The sequence below is a fragment of the Stegodyphus dumicola genome, chromosome 7 (assembly GCF_044657685.1).
Source record: "Stegodyphus dumicola isolate Sdum_Otavi_A_Nest chromosome 7, ASM4465768v1".
Classification (NCBI taxonomy): Eukaryota; Metazoa; Arthropoda; class Arachnida; order Araneae; family Eresidae; genus Stegodyphus; species Stegodyphus dumicola.
Genome location: NC_140774.1, coordinates 108,422,078 through 108,447,506, shown reverse-complemented (window position 1 = coordinate 108,447,506; position 25,429 = coordinate 108,422,078). Strand labels below are relative to the sequence as shown.

General features: G+C 33.8%; 2 protein-coding genes across 2 annotated transcripts in view; one reads left to right on the top strand and one right to left on the bottom strand.

Annotated features, from left to right (window-relative positions):
• The window catches only part of LOC118195307 (uncharacterized), a 196,256-nt gene that overhangs the window by 148,773 nt on the left and 22,054 nt on the right, over positions 1-25,429 (top strand). The window lies entirely within an intron of this gene.
• The window catches only part of LOC118197265 (FRAS1-related extracellular matrix protein 2-like), a 175,752-nt gene continuing 171,104 nt past the window's right edge, over positions 20,782-25,429 (bottom strand). Inside the window, exon 25 of the mRNA XM_085820699.1 lies at positions 20,782-22,910. Coding sequence (XP_085676825.1) covers positions 22,434-22,910 — 477 coding nt within the window. The 3' untranslated portion in view covers positions 20,782-22,433. The remainder of the gene's footprint in view (positions 22,911-25,429) is intronic.

Genomic DNA, 25,429 nt, shown 5'->3' with positions numbered 1-25,429 from the left:
CTAGAATTATTTTAGACTTTTCGCTACTTTTTTAAAAACATTTTCACACTTCTTTTAACTTTCCAGTTTTTTAATTAATTGCTTTAATATTAATTAGTAATACTAATTTGTTGTTTTGTATTTGGGGGGTATTTCTTTAATTTTTCTGATTTTGTTATATTTTACATATATATTTATAGGAAATTTTGAAATTTACTAATATTAAATTTTACTTCTTTTGGGTCTTTGTGGAATTGTTTCTAAATTTCTTACTTTTTGTATATATATATATGTGTGTGTGTGTGTGTGTGTGCATGCATATATATATATATAATAAAAACAAAGTCAGAAGTAATGACTAGCAGTAATTTTGATGGCGTAGAAGTGTTGATCTATAATGAATAGGAAATTGGAGGCGAAGGCAGATTAAATCTTCATATTTTATTTCAGCAAACATGTTGCGGCTACAAACAAGTTTGTACATTAAATGTGCCTATTCCAAAAAGTTTATATTTTAGCTAAATCTGCAGTAAAAAAGAAGGAGCAGACAGGCTGCAGTCCAGCTAAGCCATAGCATAGGAAGCAAGTGCGTTATGTTCAGGGTGAAGTCTTAAGTTTTTGACTGAGTTAGTTCATTCAGACAGACCATTGAGTGTTCAAATTAGTAGTTGGTCTAACCGTCCCTGGCGGCAATACATGCTTCAATTCGTCGAGGCAAGGAGTTATAAAGGTTCCTAATGTCGTCCTGCGACACATTCTGCCAGGCATTCATTAGTTGTCGGTCCAGATCAGCGATATTTTATGGTGTCCGAATACACCGAATCTGGCGGCCTACCATATCCCAGACATGCTCGATTGTTGAAAGGTCTGGTGACCTTGCTGGCCAAGGAAGAGTATCAATCGCACGTAAACAGTCTAGAGATATGCCAGCGGTATGTGGCATGGCAATATCTTGTTAAAAAATGGCCCCAGGATGACGTACCATGAAGGGTAATGCAACCGGCCGCAGGATGGGGTCAACATATCGTTGAACTGTTAAAGATGTACGGAGGATGACTAAAGATGATCTGCTGTCAAAAGGAATAGCGCCCCACACCATCACATCAGGGGTTATGGCTGTATGCCTTTGTAAAACAAAGGCTGATTGGGACCGCTGGCCCCAAGCGTTATGAGATGGTGAACGTTACCACGGAAGGTATACACGAGGCTGTAGTGCGTTGAATAGTCAACAATGATACCATTGGGGCGGTTCGGGCGTGGCAAACAATCATCCTATCTTGCCTCGCATTTGTGCTTCTTGGCCTTCCAGCACCTTCATTTCGTCGGCAATTTCTTTGTAGCAACAATTGTTGCCAACATCTTTGCATAGCAGTGCCTCTACGCTGCAAGTGGCGGCCTATTGCTCGGTATGACCATCCAGCTTCACGCAACCCTACAATGCGACCACGTTCAAAGTCATTTGGTTGTTTGTAAGATCTTCGATATCGTCGTAATGGCATCTTTAGTTGCTATTTTAAGGAATAAAATGGCAACAACAACAACAACAACAACAAAGAGATAAATTTTCCGCCTCTGCTACTAGTTTTATAGTTTGAGAATTGCACATTAGAAATGCGCGCTATGATCGTAGTTCTTGTTTATTTGCCTTGAAACTTTGATCATTTGCATGTTCGATCAAGATGTTTTTGCGTACCAAATTTTGTCACGATCGCAAAAGTCCTTTTTGGTACTTCGACTTTTTTTGCAAAAGAGTGTATATGAAAAACCTGCCAGGATTACTTAAAGTGAAAGTTCCCAGTAGAGTTTCGAACGATACGATCAAATGACTGCGAAAACAAAAATTAAAAAGTGATTTAATGCCATGCTCAAAAGTTCTTTGAAATTCACCGAAGTTAGTAGTGTTTGCTGTGTACATTCCCTTCGCCTGTTATGCGACGTGATTTATTTGCGACGAACATTCAGGTGCTGTTTTTTCTATGTTATCTTCTAGCGAATTTAAACTAACACTTAGAAGTAGTAGAATCGCTGTGTCTGTGCAAAATTAATTTATTTTAGTTTTCTAAATCCTGCATCATTTTTTTTTTCCCAATGATGGCATTAAAACCTAATTATGACAATTTACTTTTCCTGATTTTTACCTTTTCCAGTCGGCCTCCTTTCCTGTCCTGCCTTTAATTCTTCCCAGAGTTTTTCCGTTCAAAATTTGTTGTATACGACCCCATTGCCTAGGAGATGAGGAGAAAACTCTAATACCACATTCAAAGACGATACATTTTTCTTTTTCTTTTCCGACATGAGTTTTTACAGCATGTGTATTACTCCTTGCATCCTCTCTTTAGGGAGGATACAAGAAACGATAGCACACGCCCTCTGTCTCTTTAGGAACACTCCTAACACACCCAAAATTTTATTGTTTTTATTTGTTAGGAGATTCAGCTAGGATTATGAAACTGACTTGGGTTTTTTTATTTTCTTTACCAGTCACAATCCTCTGGCCATAGCTTAGCACACAACCCCACACATTTTACATAATTTTAAAACAAAAATTTTTCCTTTCTTTTTTCTTATTGCAGGCTAATATTCAATTATATTTTTGTAAAATTTAAAAGCCTTTAACTTGATTATACGAGATATTTGTCTTAAATTTCAGTCTTAATTTTGTATGATTTTGTATTTTTATGAATTAATATAAAAGATTTTTCTTTGACAATTGTACAATGCCGAAAACCAGTTAACTTTTTCTAAGGAACGGAGGTTTATATTGTACTTAAACATCCCCCAACCATCAACAAGCTGGTACGCTGATTTTGTTGGAGAGAACATGCCAAGTAATCGTCAAAGTATTATTATGTTATTCATGATTGTATTATATTATTATGGTTTTATATCGAATTTTCTATTGTATTAAATATGTGTATCCACAATAAGAAGAATTAATTCAATTAACCATAATTGTGTATTATATTTCCACATGATAATTTATCAAATTCATGAAAATATTTTCATCAAGAAAATTTGAAAAACATTTGAACATTTACTTTGTCGAAACATTCGAACATTGACCTTGTGGAACTATCTTCCTCAAGAGACATTATATTTCATAATCTATATATGAGAAAGTTCATGAACAATGATGGGGCATAGGAAAAACTACAGGTTATACCCTTGATGCTTCCTCGTGTCTTTCCTCATATGCTAAACTTTCTTCTTTGATTCGCTAATACACTAATGCTTTTTCTTCCACCATGCTCTCCCAACCTTTCTTTTGTCTGTGTGCCTCTCCACTCAGCCTCTGTGTGCCTCTCCACTCAGGTCGACGACTGGAAACTAAACCGTGTCTAGCTACGCACTCAAATGTGTGTGCGAGTGCAAGTTTATAAGTTTATGCAAATGTATATTTTTATTCCTTGTATTTTTATCGGCTTCGTAATACTGCTAATTTAATCTTATAACAAACTTACATATATAATAATAATTTTTTTATGTGCAAGAAATGTGTATTTGTGAGATTAATGGCTTTATAATAATTTAGAATCTGAAATTCTGAATAAAAGATAGTTAAAGTTTTACAAATAACTGAAATAGACCCGAGATTATCGCCTACTACTGCTGAAACCTGCTGGCCTTTTTCCACCAAAATTCGTCCAATTTTGGGAGATTTTAGAGAATTCAAATTGGTACCTGTATATAGTATTCTCAGGGAACGAACAAAAGATATCAGATCTCTGATCCTTACTATAAGCTGTCATCTTTATAGCAATACTTGGAGTGTACTCCTCGAAACTTTTAGTGAACCCTTGATGACTTTTTCAGATCTGCATTATCGAGCGAGAACTTCGAGCGATGTTTGGTACTATTTTGTCAAACTATATAAAAAAAGGAAATGCCGCTATTGTCAGCAGAAAATTTCCTTTTCTTTAGTATCTGCCTCCAATCTAAAAATTTAGTTTTACATTGTGTTTTGTAGTAGCAACAAAATATTATTTATAGTAGTAAAATAATCTTTAATAAAAGTCAGTTTAGTTTCATAATTTTTAACTTTTAGCATTTTTTATTCCAGAATTTTATTGTTGTTCTATGTAGAAAGGATTTTTTAGGGAATTCCAAAAGTACAATTCAAAGAAATCAGTCCAGAGAGTGAGCGGTTTCGTTGAGATGATTCCAGCGATCCCGCTCCTCATTCAATTATTTCTGCTTTTCCCGCATCTTTGCCCACCGCTCTTGATCCACGCCTCTTTCGAGCGCATTCATCAAGGTCATTGTCAGTTAGCGGCGAATCGTTAAAGATTCACTTCAGTGAGTGAACGGTACCGATTTTAAAGGAGCGGTTTGGTCCATCTCCCTTTCTACATCAGACGGATCTGTATATCCCGTTCTACTGAACTGTTGAAACTTAACTTGCGTTTTTCATGTCTCGAAAGTGCGACTTAGGATATGTAATAGATTTATATGTAGTATTGTTCTAACTTAGGTATTTTGACGCAAAAGCAGATTTTTTCTGAAATGGTATGCCGATTTTTTTCCCATATTTCGTTTCTATTACTCAAATTATGCCCAAATATTAAATTTTGTAAAATTTGGAGAGAAATTAAAAAAATTATCTTGGCACACTTTTCCAATTTACGCCAAGAATAATTCACTTGGCGAAATTATAGATTTATAGCAACCCATTTTTCGCCCTAAGGGCGTTAGCCCAGAAGGGCTATTAATTTCGTTTTGGCATTTTGCGTTGATTCACTATAAACGGCGAATCGCTTCTTAAATTGTTGCCACCAAATATTAGAGCCCTGTATTATATTTAAAGAAATAAAATAATGAAGAATCTGCATAAATAAATGTATATTTTTCGCATTGTGATAAAACGACGGTACCTAGAGCCATCAAATGGTGAATAACGTGCGTCTCCATCCGATTATGGACATCTAAATGCCCAAATTTGGAATTTGGTTTTTTATCTACTCATATTTTGTAAAACATTTACGAGTTTCTGACTAAGAAACTTAACGTTTTCAAAACGAGCAATGGCAACACTGCATGGAAAAAGAAAACTTTTTTATCTTCAGAGCGCGAGGAGCTAAAATTCTGAGAGCTAATTGTTTAAAATCTACTCGTGGGATTTTTCCAAAATTTAGCATTTTAAAATTTGAGTCGTAGAATCGAAAAATGGGAAAAAAATTGGTATGCTATTTCAGTAAAAGTCCAATTTTATGTCAGAATGCCTATCATAGAGCAATGCAATATATAAATCTAATATATATCCCAAGTCGCGCTTTGAAGATGTGAAAAATTTCGTCTATAAGCCAACTAGAATAAGAGATGTAGAACTGTCCCGTTCTTTGCGTGTAAAGTATACATTTAAAAGAAGGGCGGTGCACATCGATTGCTGCTATTTTAGAAGAAAGTAGGAATATATTTTAAAAGCGAACCACTTTAGGATTTTTGTGAATCTCTAGAAAACAAATAATGGTACTAAAGGGGGAAAAAATGAAAATTTTAGGGGGGAACACCCCTTACGCATAACCTTGGTTGTTCATAGTCTCCATTAGTGCTCGAGAAATAACTAACTAGATTTAAGTAACTTTTTATTTTGAACTTCGTCAATTACAAATGGACAGTTTAGTTCGAACTTATAAGGTGCCTGGCAAAAGTTGTTACGAAAATGCATGTTAAGCGCCCAAAACCCTCAAAAATAAAGAATTATTCGCGGAGAAGAGTTATAATTATTTTGTAATAAAATATCTGAAAAGGCTGAAATATTAGGAAAATAATTATGAATCTCTGGATACTGTGGCTAAACGTATTTTGACTCTAACTAAACGTTTAAAACTAAACGTTTAACTAACGTTTAACTAAACGTTTAAACTCGATTAAACTAAACGTTTAATCGAGTAATAATGAAGTTACGTGATCCAAAGAATATGCTTTATCATTCTGGCTTGTGACATAATGAAATGAACTCGCAAGCTTGTACCTGGAAGTCTTACTTAATAAAAGTTCAGATTATCTTTCAATTTTGAGTGAAAACTTTACTTAGGGTGATGGACATATATGTAATTCCAAAGATGACGGAAATGTACTATGCTGAACTCCAGAATATCCAAATTGTTGCTCAGAATATTACCTTGTAAGACTTTCACTGTGTAAATCTCAGTTACTGTAGAAGTGACGAGTCTTAACTAGATAGCGAATAATCGCTTAAGTTCGGGTGACAAGAAACAACAAGATAGAAGGGTAACTAACTCTTTATTATACCAATAAGATTTAACAAAACTCCACCTGGGAGTGTACAAACAAAGCCGACACTTGTGCTTGAAAAGAGACTAAGAATTAAACTAAAACTAAGATTAACTAAAGAAATATAGCCGAAGCTATCAAGATTCAAATCGAGTTGGCCCCTTAACTTATTTGACTACGAAGCTTAGCAAGGGCCTGAGTACGGCCGAGCGTAATAACAGCTTTGAGAGAGATAGTGGCCAAAAGGGCAGACGCTCGTAAATCAGAAACTCTGATTCTCTCTCACTCTGTAAGTAACTTCGTGGTTTAAATACCGCTCCTCCTCATTAAATATTCAGCAAGATTCCAAAATTACGTTCTGGCCGGAAGTAGTAAGTTGAAGTTAAGAATTTGACAGGAAAGGAACTTAACTTAAAATTTAACTGTTAATAAAATTAACATAATCCTTACAAACTTTCAAAACGTTCTTTAAAAATATCAGCAACAAACTGTGCAGTTGAATACATTACTGTACGTAGGAAGCGGAGATTAGATTCTTTCCGATATACTGTCCCATATTTTAGACATCCTGAAAAGAGGTACGAGATCTGCTTAAGCAGAACTCTGTTCAAGATTTCGATGCCTTCTTGCAGCCTTATCCGATTAAGCTGTTTTTAACATTTGCAGATTTGCAGATTTGAAAATTCGAATCACGCTTTAATATGGCTATGACGCGTTCGACGAAAGCAGATTTGAATTTCAGTGCGCTTTAGGGGGCCAGAAGCAACATTTCAGAGGACCAAAAGTATTCCCGTTTTTCACGATGTCTAATGTAAGCGCCATGGTTATCAGCTGGCTCATCAAGAAATTCGATTTGCACACGAATGGTAAGTTACCGAAGGAATTTTCATTTCGGCGATTGGAGCCCATTGCTTTACATCACTGCCAGAATTAGGAATTAGTGCCCATTGCTTTACATCCCTGCTAGAAAATATCAATACTTGATGTTTTAAAATTTTTCCGCCAGTTTGCAAGTAATTTGAAGATTTTCAACAAGATCTCATAAAGTTTTAGTGCTGAGTACCCCGACCAGGGTATATATGAATTATTTACTATTAAGTTTAAAATCTGGCAAAATCCACCAGTCAGAATTTAAGGTTTGACTTTGCTTTACCTTCAGCTGCTACATCTAATCGTCTCGGTTCGGGATCCAAGAGAGAGAAAGAGTTTAGTGCAATGCTCTTCGAAAATTCGGTCATTCTTCCGAAAGAGAGAACCGCACGTGTTCTCGACGATCCCCTAAACCAGAGTTTTGGGCTCAGTTACCATAATTTATTTAGTGAGCGGTAAAATTTCTTCCTAAGTTCAGAAATCGCCATTTCCTGAAAACAGCAAACTAAAAGAAGCTCATAGAGGACAACGAAAACTTCAAAAAATGTTTTTAATTCTTAAAATTGGAACTCAGAGCAGATCATCTCAAAACAGAACATTAAAAGAAAGATTGTTGTAAAGAAGGAAGAGGTTTTGAAAACCTTTTTTAATTAATTTATCAAGAATTTTTGAATGTGGCTATAGTTTCTGGAACTTCTAACAGTTTGCATCTGGTCGAAGATGATAACTTAGATACTTGTGCTAAAACACCTTTGTAGAAGATCAGACTGGACTTAAAGCTGTATAAACTTCTGAAAAATATAAGTGTGAAAACATAAAGCTCTAAATTTTAACCCCGTTTCATTGGATGAATAAGGTGGAAACAAGGATTTATTTCTTTATTCTTTCTTTCACACTTTGAAAGCCAAATTGAGGCAATCTACATATTTACCTTATTCTATTCTTTTCTCAAAACCGATAAAGAGCTATGAATATCACTGAAGAGATATTTAATGGTGAGTTTTAATGCTTTGCATTATAAGGTATTTCTCCCGCTTTTCTAGCGTGCCTTCGTGGTGTAGTGGCGCCCGATCTAAAAGGGTGTTGGATGATGATTCTACACACCCAGGATTTGGCGACTAGGCCCCCTGAAACCCTAGTCGCCCTTTAAAAAAGGGAGTATATAAGGTATTTCTCCCACCTTCTTGGCGAGCCTCCGTGGTGTAGTGGTTCTGTACGCTGGGCCGGTATTCCAGAGGTCCGTGGTTCGATTCCCGGCGAAGACAATTGCTCATTTTTCATCTTGCCTGCTTGCAAAAATACCTTATGGCTCTACAGTATTACCGTAGTCAATTCTTCAGAATTTACGGGAAAATAATTGTTTTTCACCTTCTCTGAAATGCGTGGGAATCAAAAGATAGCTGGTGGATTCCTAACCTTTTCTGGAAACTTGTTCTTCTACGATTTTTTGAAGATGCGATTATCTCCTTATGTTAACTAAAAGAGGTGTGACATTAAATCATTTACCAGATGATGCACACACAGACCTTAATACTAAAGAGGTCTTTTATTAAACATAGGCCTATTTTTAATTAAGCAACGGACTTTTAAAATTTAACACTAGCATATCTCAATAAAATCTAAGAAGCAAATTAATAGAAAAATTGGATAAGACCACTAAATAGTGAATGAATGAGCTGGGTTCAAGGAGGTTTCGCGGATTTCTCAATATATGACACGAATGCGAGTAAATTTTTCTTACAAAGTCCTCTATGAATTTATCCCTTCTTTAGGCAAACAGCTCTCGGTTATTTGCTTCAATAGGTAACTATCAAGTCTAACAGATTTCTGTCTTTGCTAGTTATAAATTAAGAACTAATTTACGAATTTCAAATGCATCAGTGATAACAAACCTTGAAGTAACGCAAATTCGAAGAAAATGTGATTGAAAAATTCAAACAGACGATTCTTTACATATTACCTATCTCTTTATAGAAAAAAATGTTGTCATTAATTTACATATCCTGCAAATCATTTTGCTTGCAATATTCGTTGTTTTTCGAATAGTTTTGTGAAATGGTTTTTCCCATTCTAAACAGAAAATGTATTATTTTTAAACTCAATATTTTATTTTTGAACAAAAAAAAAAAAAAAAAAAAAAGATTTAGCGTAGAAAGAAGCTTAGGTAAACGCATATTACAGCGTTTGTGGAAATGAATACGGCAAAACCCTCGAGTGCTGTATTGTTGAAGGAAAACGATCCTTTCATAGAGGCTTAAATTCTGACATTTGTTTGCTCGAACACTTACCAACATCAAAATCGTAAAAAACAACCTTATATTTAGCGTAGATATAATGAAACACTCAATCGATTTCGAGGGCAGCTAAAGGTCCCTCCTCATCAGGAGAAAGAAATACATAGAAAGAAGAAAATAGGAGAAGGAGTCACAGAAACACGTAGTGCTTATCAGCACTGCACGTGGTTATAACTAGATTTTTAATCAGAGTTGCACTGGCCGCCTACTTTTACTGAGCCAGGCTGTCTGATCAAGCATAAAGAAATATTAGCGAAGTTAAAATAGGGAGCGAGGGGCAAATGCACATTACGCTCAAAATCTGAACTTCAAATAATGGAAAGCAACCACTGAACGGATTTTTATACCCTCTGGTAGTACCAAACGCGAGGAGGTAACGCCATCTATCGGCAAAAATAATTGAATTAAGATAGTAGAATTTTAAAGGCATTAGGAAGGACTGGATTGGACTTCAAATCATTAACTAAACTTTTTAAATCTTTGTGAATGTGAAAAGCCTCAAGAAAATCCAATTCGCCTATGGAAGAAGCCTTTTGGATGATTTTTGCAGACCCAAAATCAAAATTATGGTTAAAAGTCCAGCTATGATACGCTATTGAAGACTTGTTAATTTCGCCTTTTTTGACATAAGATTCATGTTCCTTGATACGAAACTTCAACGCTCTTTTTGTTTGGCCAATACATCTTAAACCACACTGACATGATATACTATAAATTCCCCAAGAATTCAAGACAGAAACGCAATCTTTTAGAATCGAAGGGTGAATTTTATTAATAGGGGAGAAACCGACTTGGAAATTGAATTTCTGGAGAATCCGTGCAATTTTATAGCTAAAAGAAGGATAAAATGGAAGCACGACAAGGTCATTAATATTATTTCTAACAGTGGAATGTCTTCTTTGATGGGAATCTGAAAATTTTTTGACGGCTTTATCAATAATCACGGGAGAAAATCCACCGTCAATCGCAACTGCTCTCAAATAATTAAGTTCATTGGTAAGCAAAGATTCAGAGGAACAAACTTTTAGCGCGCGGAAAACATAATAGTAAAAAGAAGCCATTTTTTGCTTAACAGGGTGGCATGACTTGGCATGGGGTGGTAAACAAACTGCAAAGGGTTTACGGTACACAGTGGTGCTAAAATCGGTTTCATTGCGGATTATAAGAATATCGAGGAAGGGGAGGGAATTGTTGGATTCAGTTTCAAGAGTGAATTGGATGGCTGGATCAATTGAATTCATAATAGATAGAATCTCGGATAAATCCTCTTTATAACCGTCAAAAAGTGCGACAGTGTCGTCAACATACCGAATCCAAAGACGAAAAGATAATTTATCAAATAATTTCATCTCGACCAATTTCATTTTCGACCAATTGTTTCCAACATAGGTACTGCTTCATATCCTTTGGCCAAATATTTAGTTTCCAGATTTTCTCCTCTACTTGCTAACAATATTCACATTGTAAAAAATTCTGTTGAAGTCATTGATAAACTTAAAAATATTTCCCCACTTCGTTCCATTATGGTTTCATTTGATGTCAAATCATTGTTTACTAATGTTCCGGTCGAAGGAGCACTAAATTGTCTTGAAACTAGGCTTCGGGAATTTCACTTCACACATACTGAAATTAATGAGTTGGTTTCGCCTACTAAAGTTTCTCTAAGTCAAACCCACTTTGTTTTCCAAAATGCATATTTTCGTCAAGTTGAAGGATTGGCTATGGGTAATCCTCTCAGTCCGGTACTTGCTGACATTTATATGCACTATTTTGAGATGAAATTATTTGATAAATTATCTTTTCGTCTTTGGATTCGGTATGTTGACGACACTTTCGCACTTTTTGACGGTTATAAAGAGCATTTATCCGAGATTCTATCTATTATGAATTCAATTGATCCAGCCATCCAATTCACTCTTGAAATTGAATCCAACATTTCCCTCCCCTTCCTCGATATTCTTATAATCCGCAATGAAACCGATTTTAGCACCACTGTGTACCGTAAACCCTTTGCAGTTTGTTTACCACCCCATGCCAAGTCATGCCACCCTGTTAAGCAAAAAATGGCTTCTTTTTACTATTATGTTTTCCGCGCGCTAAAAGTTTGTTCCTCTGAATCTTTGCTTACCAATGAACTTAATTATTTGAGAGCAGTTGCGATTGACCGTGGATTTTCTCCCGTGATTATTGATAAAGCCGTCAAAACATTTTCAGATTCCCATCAAAGAAGACATTCCACTGTTAGAAATAATATTAATGACCTTGTCGTGCTTCCATTTTATCCTTCTGTTAGCTATAAAATTGCACGGATTCTCCAGAAATTCAATTTTCAAGTCGGTTTCTCCCCTATTAATAAAATTCACCCTTCGATTCTAAAAGATTGCGTTTCTGTCTTGAATTCTTGGGGAATTTATAGTATATCATGTCAGTGTGGTTTAAGATATATTGGCCAAACAAAAAGAGCGTTGAAGTTTCGTATCAAGGAACATGAATCTTATGTCAAAAAAGGCGAAATTAACAAGTCTTCAATAGCGTATCATAGCTGGACTTTTAACCATAATTTTGATTTTGGGTCTGAAAAAATCATCCAAAAGGCTTCTTCCATAGGCGAATTGGATTTTCTTGAGCCTTTTCACATTCACAAAGATTTAAAAAGTTTAGTTAATGATTTGAAGTCCAATCCAGTCCTTCCTAATGCCTTTAAAATTCTACTATCTTAATTCAATTATTTTTGCCGATAGATGGCGTTACCTCCTCGCGTTTGGTACTACCAGAGGGTATAAAAATCCGTTCAGTGGTTGCTTTCCATTATTTGAAGTTCAGATTTTGAGCGTAATGTGCATTTGCCCCTCGCTCCCTATTTTAACTTCGCTAATTTTTCTTTATGCTTGATCAGACAGCCTGGCTCAGTAAAAGTAGGCGGCCAGTGCAACTCTGATTAAAAATCTAGTTATAACCACGTGCAGTGCTGATAAGCGCTACGTGTTTCTGTGACTCCTTCTCCTATTTTCTTCTTTCTATGTATTTCTTTCTCCTGATGAGGAGGGACCTTTAGCTGCCCTCGAAATCGATTGAGTGTTTCATTATACCTACGCTAAATATAAGGTTGTTTTTACGATTTTGATTGTCACATTAGCGTGTTTCTCTTCTAGTCTACTTACCAACATACTTTTTAAATCTTCGGCTGTTGCGATATTAAGCAGGCTTTCTTCCCAATTACTAGCGATATCTGTCAGTCGCTAAATTTTTAATACGAGTTGTGTTCATTTGTACCCACTGTAGTGCGTAACTGGTATACAAGTTGAGCTCGTTCAAGACCATTAAATGGTTAAAGCACGGTAGCAAATCTTTTTAAATTAAGGGTAAAATGGAAAAAAAAATATTTCTTGTAAAAATTGTTCCATTATTAAGGAGAAGGAAAACGGAATCGTGTTGCGGACGCAGATTGGGTCACCCTTGCTTAAGAGTTGTACTTTTTAAGAACTGTCATTCACGTTTGATGGTTACAATACCATACAAACAAACTTTACATTAGATTTATTTCTATTTTATAACAATTTTTAATTGAGTATTTGATTTTTTCCGCGGAAGGCTTGATGTGGCTTCACGGAGCACCAGTGCTCTGCGGACCACGGTCCTAGAGTACCTTCTGGGCTAATGGTTCTCAGCCTGTTTAATCCCATGCACCCATTTACCAGAGCTAGAATATCATCCCACCCTTTCCAAACCTCGAAAAAAAATACATATAAATTTATTTAGATTTAGGCTGTTTTTAAACGAAGCAAGTGCGGTCAGGCTGATGGCATTTCCCTCTGGTTGACAACTCCTGTTCTAACCAAAATTGGCTCATATTTAGGCATATTTTAAATCAAACCACGTCTTATAATTTCCATTTTATGCATTTAAACGTTACCACATTAATTTCGGAAACTAAAAATGTATGATTGTTCTTGTTAGGCCTTATATATAAGGATGCCTTCTGTAAGAACAAACGTCTTTACATGTGACAAGATTTATTGCCCTAGATTTCACTCCTTTTAGTAGGATGGCACATATTCCTCGGATCTGGAACTTTTAATGTGATGACAGGCGAGAAAAATACATTTAAATTTATTCAGCCTCTTTCTATGATTATTTGGCTTTAAATCAAATTTTTATCTAGCAACCTTGGTTTCATGTAGAGGCTTTTACTTACTGCTCACTTCTGAATAGAAATTATCTGGAAACAGAATAAATCATGAAATAATCTTCTAGAAGAGCAGATGTTCTCATATTACATTTCCCAAATTCGCTTTGAATTACACAGCCCACTCGTTATATCAGCGTAAATATATTATATTAAATCAACAGTCGTGTTCTTTGACACGCCGATTTCATCTGATCGCGTATTTTCTGAAAGCGGTGGAGGGTGAGGAGGCACAGCGGCAAAGGGAAGCAGAAGTTACGAGACAGCAGCGAATTCGTTTCAACGCTTTCCGCATTGCGATAAGCTAACACCAAGTCACGATAGGACGCATTTTTTACCATGAATTCATTACAGCTCGGCGCCTACTCGCTTCGCTTACAATTCTCATTGAGTTACGCGGATGGAAAACGTTTTTCGTTTTCGTTTTCCCGCGGTTCCATTAAACTGCATTAGTGGCGGAACTCTAAAACAGTATTTTTAGTTAGGTGAGAGAAGAGAAAAAATGTATATTCACTTTTAAATCGAGGGTTCTGTTGAAACCAGGTAACGTAAAATAAAGCTGGAATTTTAACTCTGTTTCGAGATTTCATTACTGACTAAACTTTGCTCCCGATTTGTTTACTTCATTTGCAATTTGCAATTTTTTGATTCAAATAACGAAACTGATTGAAGCAAATTTGTGTTGATTTGACACTAGAACCATTAATAATCAGTTTTTTTTTATCTCTTTTGCGCTTCGTGTTGCATTGTGCTACTGCGACATTAAATATTCACACCAACCTACAAGTCTTAAATTCCCAAAGATGGTATCAATTTATGTTGCAAGTTATAGCAAAACACTATTCGTATCAGTATGCTGAGTGACTTAAAAAAATAATACGCTGCTAAGTAATGTATATAAATATCAGTAACATACATTGTGAGTACTGTAAATGTTGTTTATAATGTACTATGATGTATCTAAATGATAATTTCTATAGTCATTTGCAAAATTAGAGCTATCATTGAAGACGTTTTCAACATCATATATATTATTTACGTATTGCATAATATGCAGAGTAGGAAACGTCTTGTAATTTTATTTTTCTCCATCCCCCCAAAAAAATCACTGCCCTCTAAAAATTTATGTATTTAAAATCTAACTATAATTTGCTTTTTTGCTGTTAGAAACGTTTACTGTGTAGTTTTTTTCCCTCTTTCGAGTCACGTTATATTCGCTATTAAGCAGTTTATCATGCACACAACAGCCAGTGCTAAAAGCTGTTTCCATTCTTCAAAAATAATATCTTTAATTTAACTTACAGTGTATGGCAGATGTCTCTGTCGATGTTTAAACATGATGTACATACTTTATACAAGTTTTATCTTAATTTTATTTTTGATAATATGTTTGACTGACGTAATTCATAGATATATAATTCATAATAATTGCAAACATTTGTTGAATAGCTGAAAATTACATGGTTTTAACTTGTAAACTACTAACTCAACACATGGTGACGAATAGAACTAATCATTATATATCATAAGAACAATCGTATAGTGGTAATGGGTTATTAGCACAATAGGGCGCGTTGTGAATCCCACTAGGGAAAAACAATAATCCAAATTCAATAAAAGCTCCATGTTTCTTAAAAGCCTCCCAGCTCAAACAAATGGAGGGACATGACAGACCACCCAAAAAATATACACAAGATAAATAGATGCAATAAAATTATAAGACAAATACATTTATTAATTTTCTTGAATAATTCTAACATACATAAAATGGGTAAACTAATCAGTTCCCTACCATAATAATACTCTGCAAAATAACGCAAAATATCACATCAAATTACAGCTTACAATAATTAATAAACCTTGAAAATTAACACCTATCTCATTCCAAAATTAACATACTATCTCATGATTATGAAAATTAACACCTATCTCATTCCAAAATTAACATACTCATATTAATTTGTCTATTTTTGACATTCAATAGCTCACAAATTAAGCTGGTAAACAAATATTTAAACATTCATTTAGAGACTTTAAATTAACTGGTCATTATTCAAAATATTTTAATCACTTAGTAGTTTACACATATAAAACAATGTTTTTTTCTTCTTTTATTTAGTAAGTAATTTGAAAAGATAGAGAAGTAGACAAATTTAAAAAATAACTCACAAATTAGCTAGAGCATATAATCTTGAGGGAAGCGACCAATTTTTCTCACGGAGGAAGTCTATTTCCTTGAGCCAACACCTTGATTACAGTTAATAAATTAACAATCGCGCGCTGAAGTCCATTCTGTACAAGAATATATGGAAACGGGATGAAGTCCTTTTTGTAAAACTAACCGCCAAATCAGGGAAAAGTTCGTTCTTCAGGAACATATTTCTGTGTGGAACGTCTATGTGTCAGGAACCACAACAGCCGGATAGTAATAACTCACGTCGATCCGGAACTTACAAGTGTCAGATATATTCATTAACAATCATGCGCTAAAGTAGTACTCAGGAACATTCTTTATCAGGAACGCCTTGGACTAATCTGGAAAAACACTGGTCAGGAAAAAGTAGAGATATCCAGGACGAACACCTGTATTAGGATCTCCTTAAGAATGTCTAATTAAAGTTTTCGGAAAAATATAACGAAGAAACAGCGAAGTTATATTTTGCGTAAAGCACTTTGTCTCAAATCGAGCAAAATTCTCATCATCTGAAAGCTGAGAGAAATCCAAGTCCGTAGCCCGCTGGTACACGCTGCTCGCAAGAGCAAGACCCACAAGGGATCAAACCCCCACTCTTTTTCTCCTTTTCCTTTATATCAAAAATCAGAATCAGAATGAATTCTAACAAGGTGCAAGCACCTAAGTAAACTCGTCTCTCCGCCACCGAAAATTTCATAAGCTTACAAAAAATCATAAAATTAAATCACATCAATCCCAGAATTTTACTTTATCTATAACTGAGAACTTTCGCCCCCACAACGAATCAAAACAAGGCAAACTGGACAATGCAGTTCTGACCATCTGTACTTTGGGAAAAATGTGGGAACTAAACCCCCCCCCCCACCTAACAAGCAGTATACTCACTGTCTTGAAGTAAACAAAATTGCAACTATAACAAAGCGAAAATGTATAAGCGGATTTTCGTTTCAGCGCCATTAGTAAAAATGGCCACCAGCAAAGAAAACGACAACACGCTAACTGCTTCGACTGTTAGTAAAAAGGCCATAAACCAGGTGTGTTCTCGTAAACGTTTCCTGTCTTTGTTACACGAACAGTTTCAAGAACTACCAGCTAAATAAGGCTCTTAACAACTTGAGAATACTGTTTTTTACCGAATTAAAATACACACTAGTACAAATAAAAACACTAGAATAATGATAACTTAAAACAAACATTAATATAATTAAAATTCGGGACATAGCACATTTACACTATCATGATATGCGGATCGGTTAAAAGATGATATATATGGGGCTTTATTCCGTAGCCAATCTGTATTGTTTGTGAACTGCTTAGTAAAGATGCTGCTAAAATTTTGCCAGTTCCCTTCTGCAACATTTGCTTGCAAATAAAATTCTACAGCTTAGTTTCTCCAATATGTAACAAAATAATCTATAAACCAAATGCAAATACAGATATTAAATCCTGAGAGAAGTACAGATTTTGGAAAATTCTAAAATTTGTTTTGACTTTTTTCCTTTTCTACATAATCAAACCTTAAGTCTCATCACAAATAATTCAGATATCTTCCTAGCTATTGTTTCTGATCTCTCTCTTGATTCTGATGAATGTGTAAGTTTTTACAAATCAAAACAAATGTAAAAAAAAAGGAGGTTTATTTCAAAAGTCCATAGCGGGAAACTTTAAACATGGAACTCCTAATTCTCTCCAGGAAAATATAAGAATAAAAGCAACTATTTTTTGCCTTTTCCTTTTTTTTAACTAAAGCAAGTGTAAAGTTGAGATGATTATTTTACGAAATTAGCATAGATAAACACCAAACATGGAGTACCTCATTCTGTCCAGAACATTAGAGAATATAAACAAGGTGTTTTTTATTTTTATTTATTTTATTAAAGCAAATGTAGAGGACGGAGGGTTATTTTAACATACATAGATAAATACTACACATAGAACACCAAATTCTGTTCAGGAAATTAAAAAATATGAGCCACGGTCCTTTTTCTTTTTAATTTAAAACAAATGTAGAGTTTGCGAGGATTCAAGATTTAGCATAGATAAACACTAAATATGAAATGCCAAATTTTCTCCAGAATGTATAGTATATGCCTCGACAATTTTTGTTTAATTAAACAAGTATACCGTTGCTAGAATTATTTCGAGAGTTTAAACACTAAACATTTTATGCCTAATTCTCTTCAGAAAATGAAAGAAAGCTAAAACATTTAACCCATTTTTAAGTTTGAATTCGAATACTGAAAAATTCTAGAGATTGGAGTTTTGGAATGATGAATAATTCACAAGATTCATTAGATTTGAAGTTTCCAATGTCTTGTCTCTGCTAAAAATGATATAAGTACAGCAGAACAAAGAGTGAATTTTTATAATCAAAATAATTTGCAAAATTTGGTATAATAAGTTTAAGATTTTTGCGAAATTAAGTAAATGAAAATGTGAATTATTCTCAAGATGATTCCATCTTCCATCACCCGTAAGTAGCGGAGTAGTAAAATTCGTGATGCGTCGTTAACCCGTTGTTAATTCGTGATTCATTGTTGTTAATTCGTGGTGTGTTATCTTAATCTATTTGTATACGAGTATGCTGCAACCTTCCTGGCCGATAATAATCGGACTCAAATCAAAATGATACATGTATTAAATTATTGTAGATAAAAATGATAGCATGTACTTCTCCACCCGAAATGGGCACACCGAAGCCCGAATTTTGAATTTCTTTTGGTTTATTTCATATTTTTTTGCAGGTTTAACGAACGCTGATTTAACCAATTCAACGATTTGAAATCGGAAAAAGCGTTCGATATAAAATATATTTATCTCCAGCGTACCTGAGAGTTGCCTTTCTCTAAAATGTAGGATATTTATCTTTCAATTTTAATCCACATGGCTAGCCACAAATCCACAAAAGCATTTGTCACTGCCTCAAAGGGAATAATTATTATCTTTGCGCACCAGCGTGTTGCCATTCAAAAAACAATAATAAATAAATAAAATAATAAGATTTAATGTTCAAATTTAATCCTTCTGTTACTGAATAGCAGCAAGCTAAGTAACTGAAAAGCAATCAACGCACTTCTTAAAAATATTTGTTCTACTTTTTAATCTCATTGATTTAATAAAAATGCATTTAAACGATGAGATGTCTAACTAGAAATATTAAACATTTTTATGTAATAACACATGGAGTTTTTTAAAAATCATCATATACTTTTTTCTTTTTTATGACAACTCTTTTAGGCGGCTGGGAGCTCGAGCGACTAGTTTTCAAAGAAATAATACCGCGATTATAAAAAGATGTATAGCTACCATTAAAATTCCATCGGGAATTCTAAAGATATACAATTTTTTTTAATATTTTGCGATTTTGTTGTTGAAATTTTTGTGGTATAAATGCAAAGCAAGAGATGCTTAATAATAAAGTTAAAAGGACACACGATTGTGTTAGCAGGAGTGAGTTCAAGAGTGAACTGGTAACCTGCAATGCTCAGCAAAAGCATAAAAAAACTTTTAACAAAACATCTGGCGCGACTTTGAATTCTGAACACTTTCAAATTTCCCCTCCCCCTTTTTTTTCCCAAATGTACAGCAAACGTAGAACTAACATTTTATTTTATTTATTTATTTATTAATTTTACATTAACCTAGATACTTTGCCAGATGTAAATGAAATTAACTGAATTTTCTCAGAAAATAATGTGACACATGCAATGCGAATTCATGCTCCCATTTTCTATTTACTACTCAAGTTGAAAGTTTATCTCACGTTTTTCATGTTTGTAAACATTTTAACGATACATTCTCATGCTTCTGAGTACTATTGAGAAATTTTATCAAACATGTATTGTAGGTAGAAATCTGTATTACTCTGAGAATTAAAAACCAGTTTTTATCAAATTATTTTTTATTTTATTATTATTGTTTTCTGTAAAAGGATTTCGTGTCCTAGAAAAATAAAATCTTTGCTACTTAAAGGAAATATATACTGCAAACGTTATAATGAAATAAATGCTGTACTGCGTCTTAATTTGGTATTTATTGCTCAATTCTCTGCATGGCGTCAATTTAAGATAAAATAACATCTTAGAGAAAATTTTTATTCCGTTTGGGTTTACATTTAAGAAACTCATTTTAAATACCGTTTTTACTCGCCTAATTCCCCTTTCCTAACTTTTTGTCATACTGTTATGGAAATGTTTTAAGCATTCACGTAATTTTACCATCCCTCAAGGCAATCAGAAAGCAAGTTTCCCAACATTTTAAAACGTGTTCATCCACGTTGTTTTCACCTTGCTAATTCATTTGCGAACAGCTTCAAGAAAATGGATATTCATGTTCATAATTGTTCATGATGATTCTAAAGATCAATTCAAGTGGGAAGGTAGACTGAACGATGACGAAGACTATGACAGCTGTGACGATGGGGATATCTTGCAACTTGTAACAGATGACACAGAGAGAATTCTAGCAGCAAATGATTTGATGGCTAAGGAATAGCAATGATAACAATAAGAGAGGATGAGATTCAAGATGAAAAGAAAAAAAAAAGTAGTAGAAATGAAAATTCGACATTGTTAATATTACTGCGTAATCTTATTAGAATGTAGTTTGCTTTTAAATAAATAATATTGTTATAGATACTGGTGGTTTATCCGTGAGTACATTTCATTTATTGTGTTCTTACTGTAACCGTGTTCTTCTGAAAACAAGTTATTCACATTATTTTCCACTCTCGATTTTGGTCCGATAAAATTAATAAAAAAAGGGAAAATATGCGACTAAATACGGTGTATGAATTCCCCCAAAGAAACTAATTTTTAAAGTAATAATCCTATTGCAACTGCTTTGCTTAAAATTCTTTCAAATATTAAAGAGAAATCTGCATGACAACATCAGACTGATTCTTATGTTATTTCCTTGAATCCTTCAAATTTTTTCCTCAAGTTTCTGAAGTTTACAGACTATTTTTATTTTTTTTTTTAATTAAAGAACAAAAATTTTAGGAAATCATTGAGAAGAAGCGTACACAACAAGGAAACAAGATTTATTTAATCTGATATACAGATGCACATGGAGGTACAAAACAAGGAACAATAACATTTAAAATTTAACTAAAACAGCACTTAAAAGGCACACATTAAAGTTTCCTACAATGAGCACCGAGTTGTCAACACAAATGCATTGTGCATTATTTTTATAGAAAATCATACTTTATAAATAACATATGAATGCTTCCATTTTATACATACAAAATGCAATAATTCAAGAAAATAAGGTGAAAAATTTAGAGTTTTCTGTGTGATTTTAATCTAAACTTTCCAATTTAAAATTACTAGTAATTAACATGGTGACTCATTCGCAAACCATGTAGCCTTTATTACCATATGATTGATTTACCATTCATTGAGCTGTATCATAGTTATTAATAGCTAATTTATAAAACACAAGGGTTTAAATTTTTTAACAGTTCCATTTCATATAACACTGATACAAAAAAATTATCAAGAAATACATTAGAGGACTAAGTTTGTTTTTCAAGATAAATTGGGTTGTAGTTTAAATTTCCGGAAATTACAAATATGATTATGAAAAGTATATCCATGAACATTACGAACGAATTATTAAAGAATGTAGTTTTTATACACAAACACAATATCTTCTCGAAATGCTATTAAAAAGAGATCGAAAAGAAGAATCGTATAAGTTGTGCAAAATTAGCGTTAAAAAACCTCAAAGCAAGTATGAAACGTAAATGAAAATAATTCCCATTTACTCTCATTTTAAAAGTTTTCATTCGGTTAATATGAACATTACTTGCTTTTCCTAAGTTTTCCAAAGCAGTGAAAAGCAAATACAAATAAGAGCTCATTTAATAGAATGGTGTTTTAGTAGTAAGAAATAGATTTCCGATATTTTTACATAAAATTCAAATGGCTGTTCGTAATTTATCTTACAATGTTTTAAATTTTGAATCTCTAATAATCCATTTAAAAAAATTAATCTTAATTTATTACATTATAAAAAGAAAGAAAATAAAATACATTTTTAGATCATTTAAAAAAAAACTCATTTGTTACTTTAGGTCTTTTTTACAACGATTTGTAAAGTGTTACTAAAACGAAGCTTGAAAAGAAATAACTTGTCTAATTTTTTCAAAAGGAAATTAAATTAATTTTATTATCACCTATGAAAATTGAAAGATGGTTATAATTAAAAAAGGACATGACGACTGGCAATTATATTTTTTTAACTTGATTTGCAAACCAGTCTTTTCTTTGTATGCTTTCGATTGCTTCGCATAACGTCCGTAAACATTTTCTCCAACAGTAAACGAGCAACTATGTGTTAATGAAATACTTATTTGATAAAACAATACACGAAATCACTTAAAGGAATTTAAAATATAAATACAACTCCTCGTTGTGTTTTTAGTCAGAAAATATGCTCAACTTTTCTTTCTTAGCTATTATTTTTTGTATCCTAACCGCAACGAATTCTTTAATTTATATTAAATAAGATATTAATTTTGATTGGTGTTCGCAAAATTTCAATACTGTATTTTTTAAATAATGTCTCAACGAAAACACTCGAGATCAAGTTATCGACAAGATATGGACATTCGAGATCAAGATGTGAACTAATTGAAATGTGAAGATCCTAATTTGAAATACCACGCAGGTTATACTTCCGTGTGGTCATCTGATATATTAAAATGTCTCACACTCACAATCCTGCTCTGTCCTTTGGATGTACTAATAACAGTCGGTGCATGCGATGGTGGTTGAGATTCCGACCGTCTCTGTCTCTTCGATAACAGTAATACCGTGATTGCAATAATCAGCAACGACCCGATAACACCAAGCACTACCATAAGAGCAATCGAATCGCTTCTGGACGTAGCTGGCCTCTTTTGTTCGGGACTTTGGGCTGTGCCTTGATCTCGTTTCTTCCTTGAATAATCCAAAACTATTCTGTTCATATTAGTACCACAACCGTTAAAGCCTATCTCGACATCATCATTGACATCAAAGGATGCACGCCGTGTTCTGAAGATGACTTGACTCTGGATGCTGCGTTTTCCAATACCTCTTGCTGCATTTTCCTTAGAGCGGACAGTGTATATGCAATGTACGAACCACTGTCGACCATAAGATACCTGTGAAACAATAAAAGTAGAAGTTTTTAATTATCACATAAACATACTCATGTTACAAATTAATAAAAATAGATAAAAGGGATTTTTTCAACTCTAAGAACCATTTTTACTAATCATCAGAAGCAAAATAAAACCAATCAGTTATAAATCTTATGTAGTAACAAGGCTGCTATAGTACTCGCCGCATTATGTGATCACGTTTGTCCATCGCTATTTTGACAGCATTAGCCGCCCAGATGGTATAGTGGTTAGGGGAGCCGACTACGATATCGAAGGGCCCAGGTTTGGAGAATGCATGGGTGTAACTGTCTGTCCATTCATAGGAGGAAAAGATGGCCAACCTATGTGCCTCCATAATAAAGAGTCCACCGCTTCTGGCTTTAGTAGTGGCTAACGTCTATGATGACTCGTGCTCGCCATTGGAGAGGGGAGAAACATTAACGGTGATCACATTAATTAATTTTTTTCTCTAATGTACAAGAAATTTCCTTTGCATTTTATGGGACACAGATCTTAGGACTGTACAAATTTGACCAGCCCGCTGGGGCGAAATACTTGTATAACATGAATAATTGTCTATAGAATTAATTAAAGAATGATAGTACCTGAAGAATATCTTCGCTGCAACAAAATTATCCAAAGAAAGACTCAAGTCTAACTAATTAGTTAAGTAAATACACAGTGACTCAGAAAAGTATTGGGACATAAGGAATTTTCAAATGATTAGCGATAAAAATTCAGCGATTGCACCAAGACTAAATATTTTTCCTTGTCTTCTGTATCTACAATATAATTATTTTTAATAATAATAATTCCGAAATATGTCTTTGCATTATTATTAGGCTTAAAAATTACCCACGAGAATTGGTATCTGTAAAAGATGAATATAATATAATTACTGCAAGTAGAGTGATATATACAGTTAGTCAATAAAGTCTGCGTACATCAAGAAAAGTAATATCAAATCCAAATTTTAAGGTGCGAAAAGGGTAGTTTCTTAAAGTTTTATTTTTTAAATATTTAGTTTCAATAAGGGACTTATTATATTAAAATTATTTAACTGTAATATTTTCATATCTAATAATTTATCCATACTAATTTTTAAAAAATAAGTGGCCAGAAATCAAAGCCAATAAAGTTTGCGTACAACGCGTAGGAGGCGGGGGATTTCTTATCTAACTTTTAAACTTCAAACTTGAGAATGCAAAAAAGGTTACACTTTCAAGGTCATTGACTTCCGAAGCAAATTTCACGTTGATTGGAAGTTGCTATTTCTATTTTCTTTGACGAAAATGACAACCAATAAAGAAATTCCTCTAGTTACGAGACAGCTAATTATCAAATTGAGAGATGAAGGTAAAACTCTTCGTTATATTGGTAAAACCATAGGAAAACCATTTTCTAGAGTGCAAAGAGTTATTCAAAACTATCTTGACACTAGTAGTCTTGCTGTAAAACCAAGATGTGGGAGACCGAAGAAGCTAATGCAGAGAGAAGAAAGAAAAATTCTTTTACGAATTAAACAAAATCCTAAACTTTCTGCTGCAAGCATTGCAAAAGACTTTTTTTTTAACTAGCAACAAGGAAATTTCTCCTGAAACTGTACGAAAAGTGCTGCGAAAGTCCGATTATCATGGACGCAAACCTAGGTCTAAGCCATACATTTCCGAGACAAATAGAAAGAAAAGAATTGCTTTTGCCAAAACATATTTAAACTCTTCGCAGGACTTCTGGAACAATGTAATTTGGTCAGATGAAAGTAAATTTACAATATTTAAAGTTAATGGCCACCCTATTGTATGGAGAAAACCAGGAACAGAACTGAATCTGAGAAATTTAAATCCAACTGTCAAACATGGAGTTGGCGGTGTGATGGTATGGGGGTGTATGTCGTCGAAAGGAGTTGGAAATTTTCACATTATTGATAAAGTCATGGATAAGTATGTTTATCTGGATATTATGAAGAAAAATCTACGAGACAGTGCCCGAAATTTACACCTTTCTAATACCTTTATTTTCCAACAAGACAACGACCCGAAACATACAGCTAAAATTGTAGAGGAATATCTCCTCTATCACACTCCAAGACAGTTGCGTACTCCTCCACAGTCACCAGACCTCAATCCAATCGAACATTTGTGGGCAAAATTAGAGAAACGAATTCGAAAACACAATATTACGTCGCGAAATAAGCTAATTAGTAAATTGCAAGAAGAATGGGCGAAATTTACGTTGGATGACACCGAAAAACTAGTTCAGTCAATGCCCAGACGTCTGCAAGCTGTTTTGAAGAATAAAGGATATCCTACAAAGTATTGAAGTAATGTAAAAAACTTATATTTTGCTTTTTTTTAAGTGTACGCAGACTTATTGAAAGGAATTTCTGAGTTTTTTTGACAAAATATATTTTTGAAAAAATGTAAAAAGTATTACACTGATATTATTTACTTTTTATTTAAGCTTACAATTTCAGCTAATAGAAGAAAAAAATGCAATGATTAAAATACATTTTTCTATGC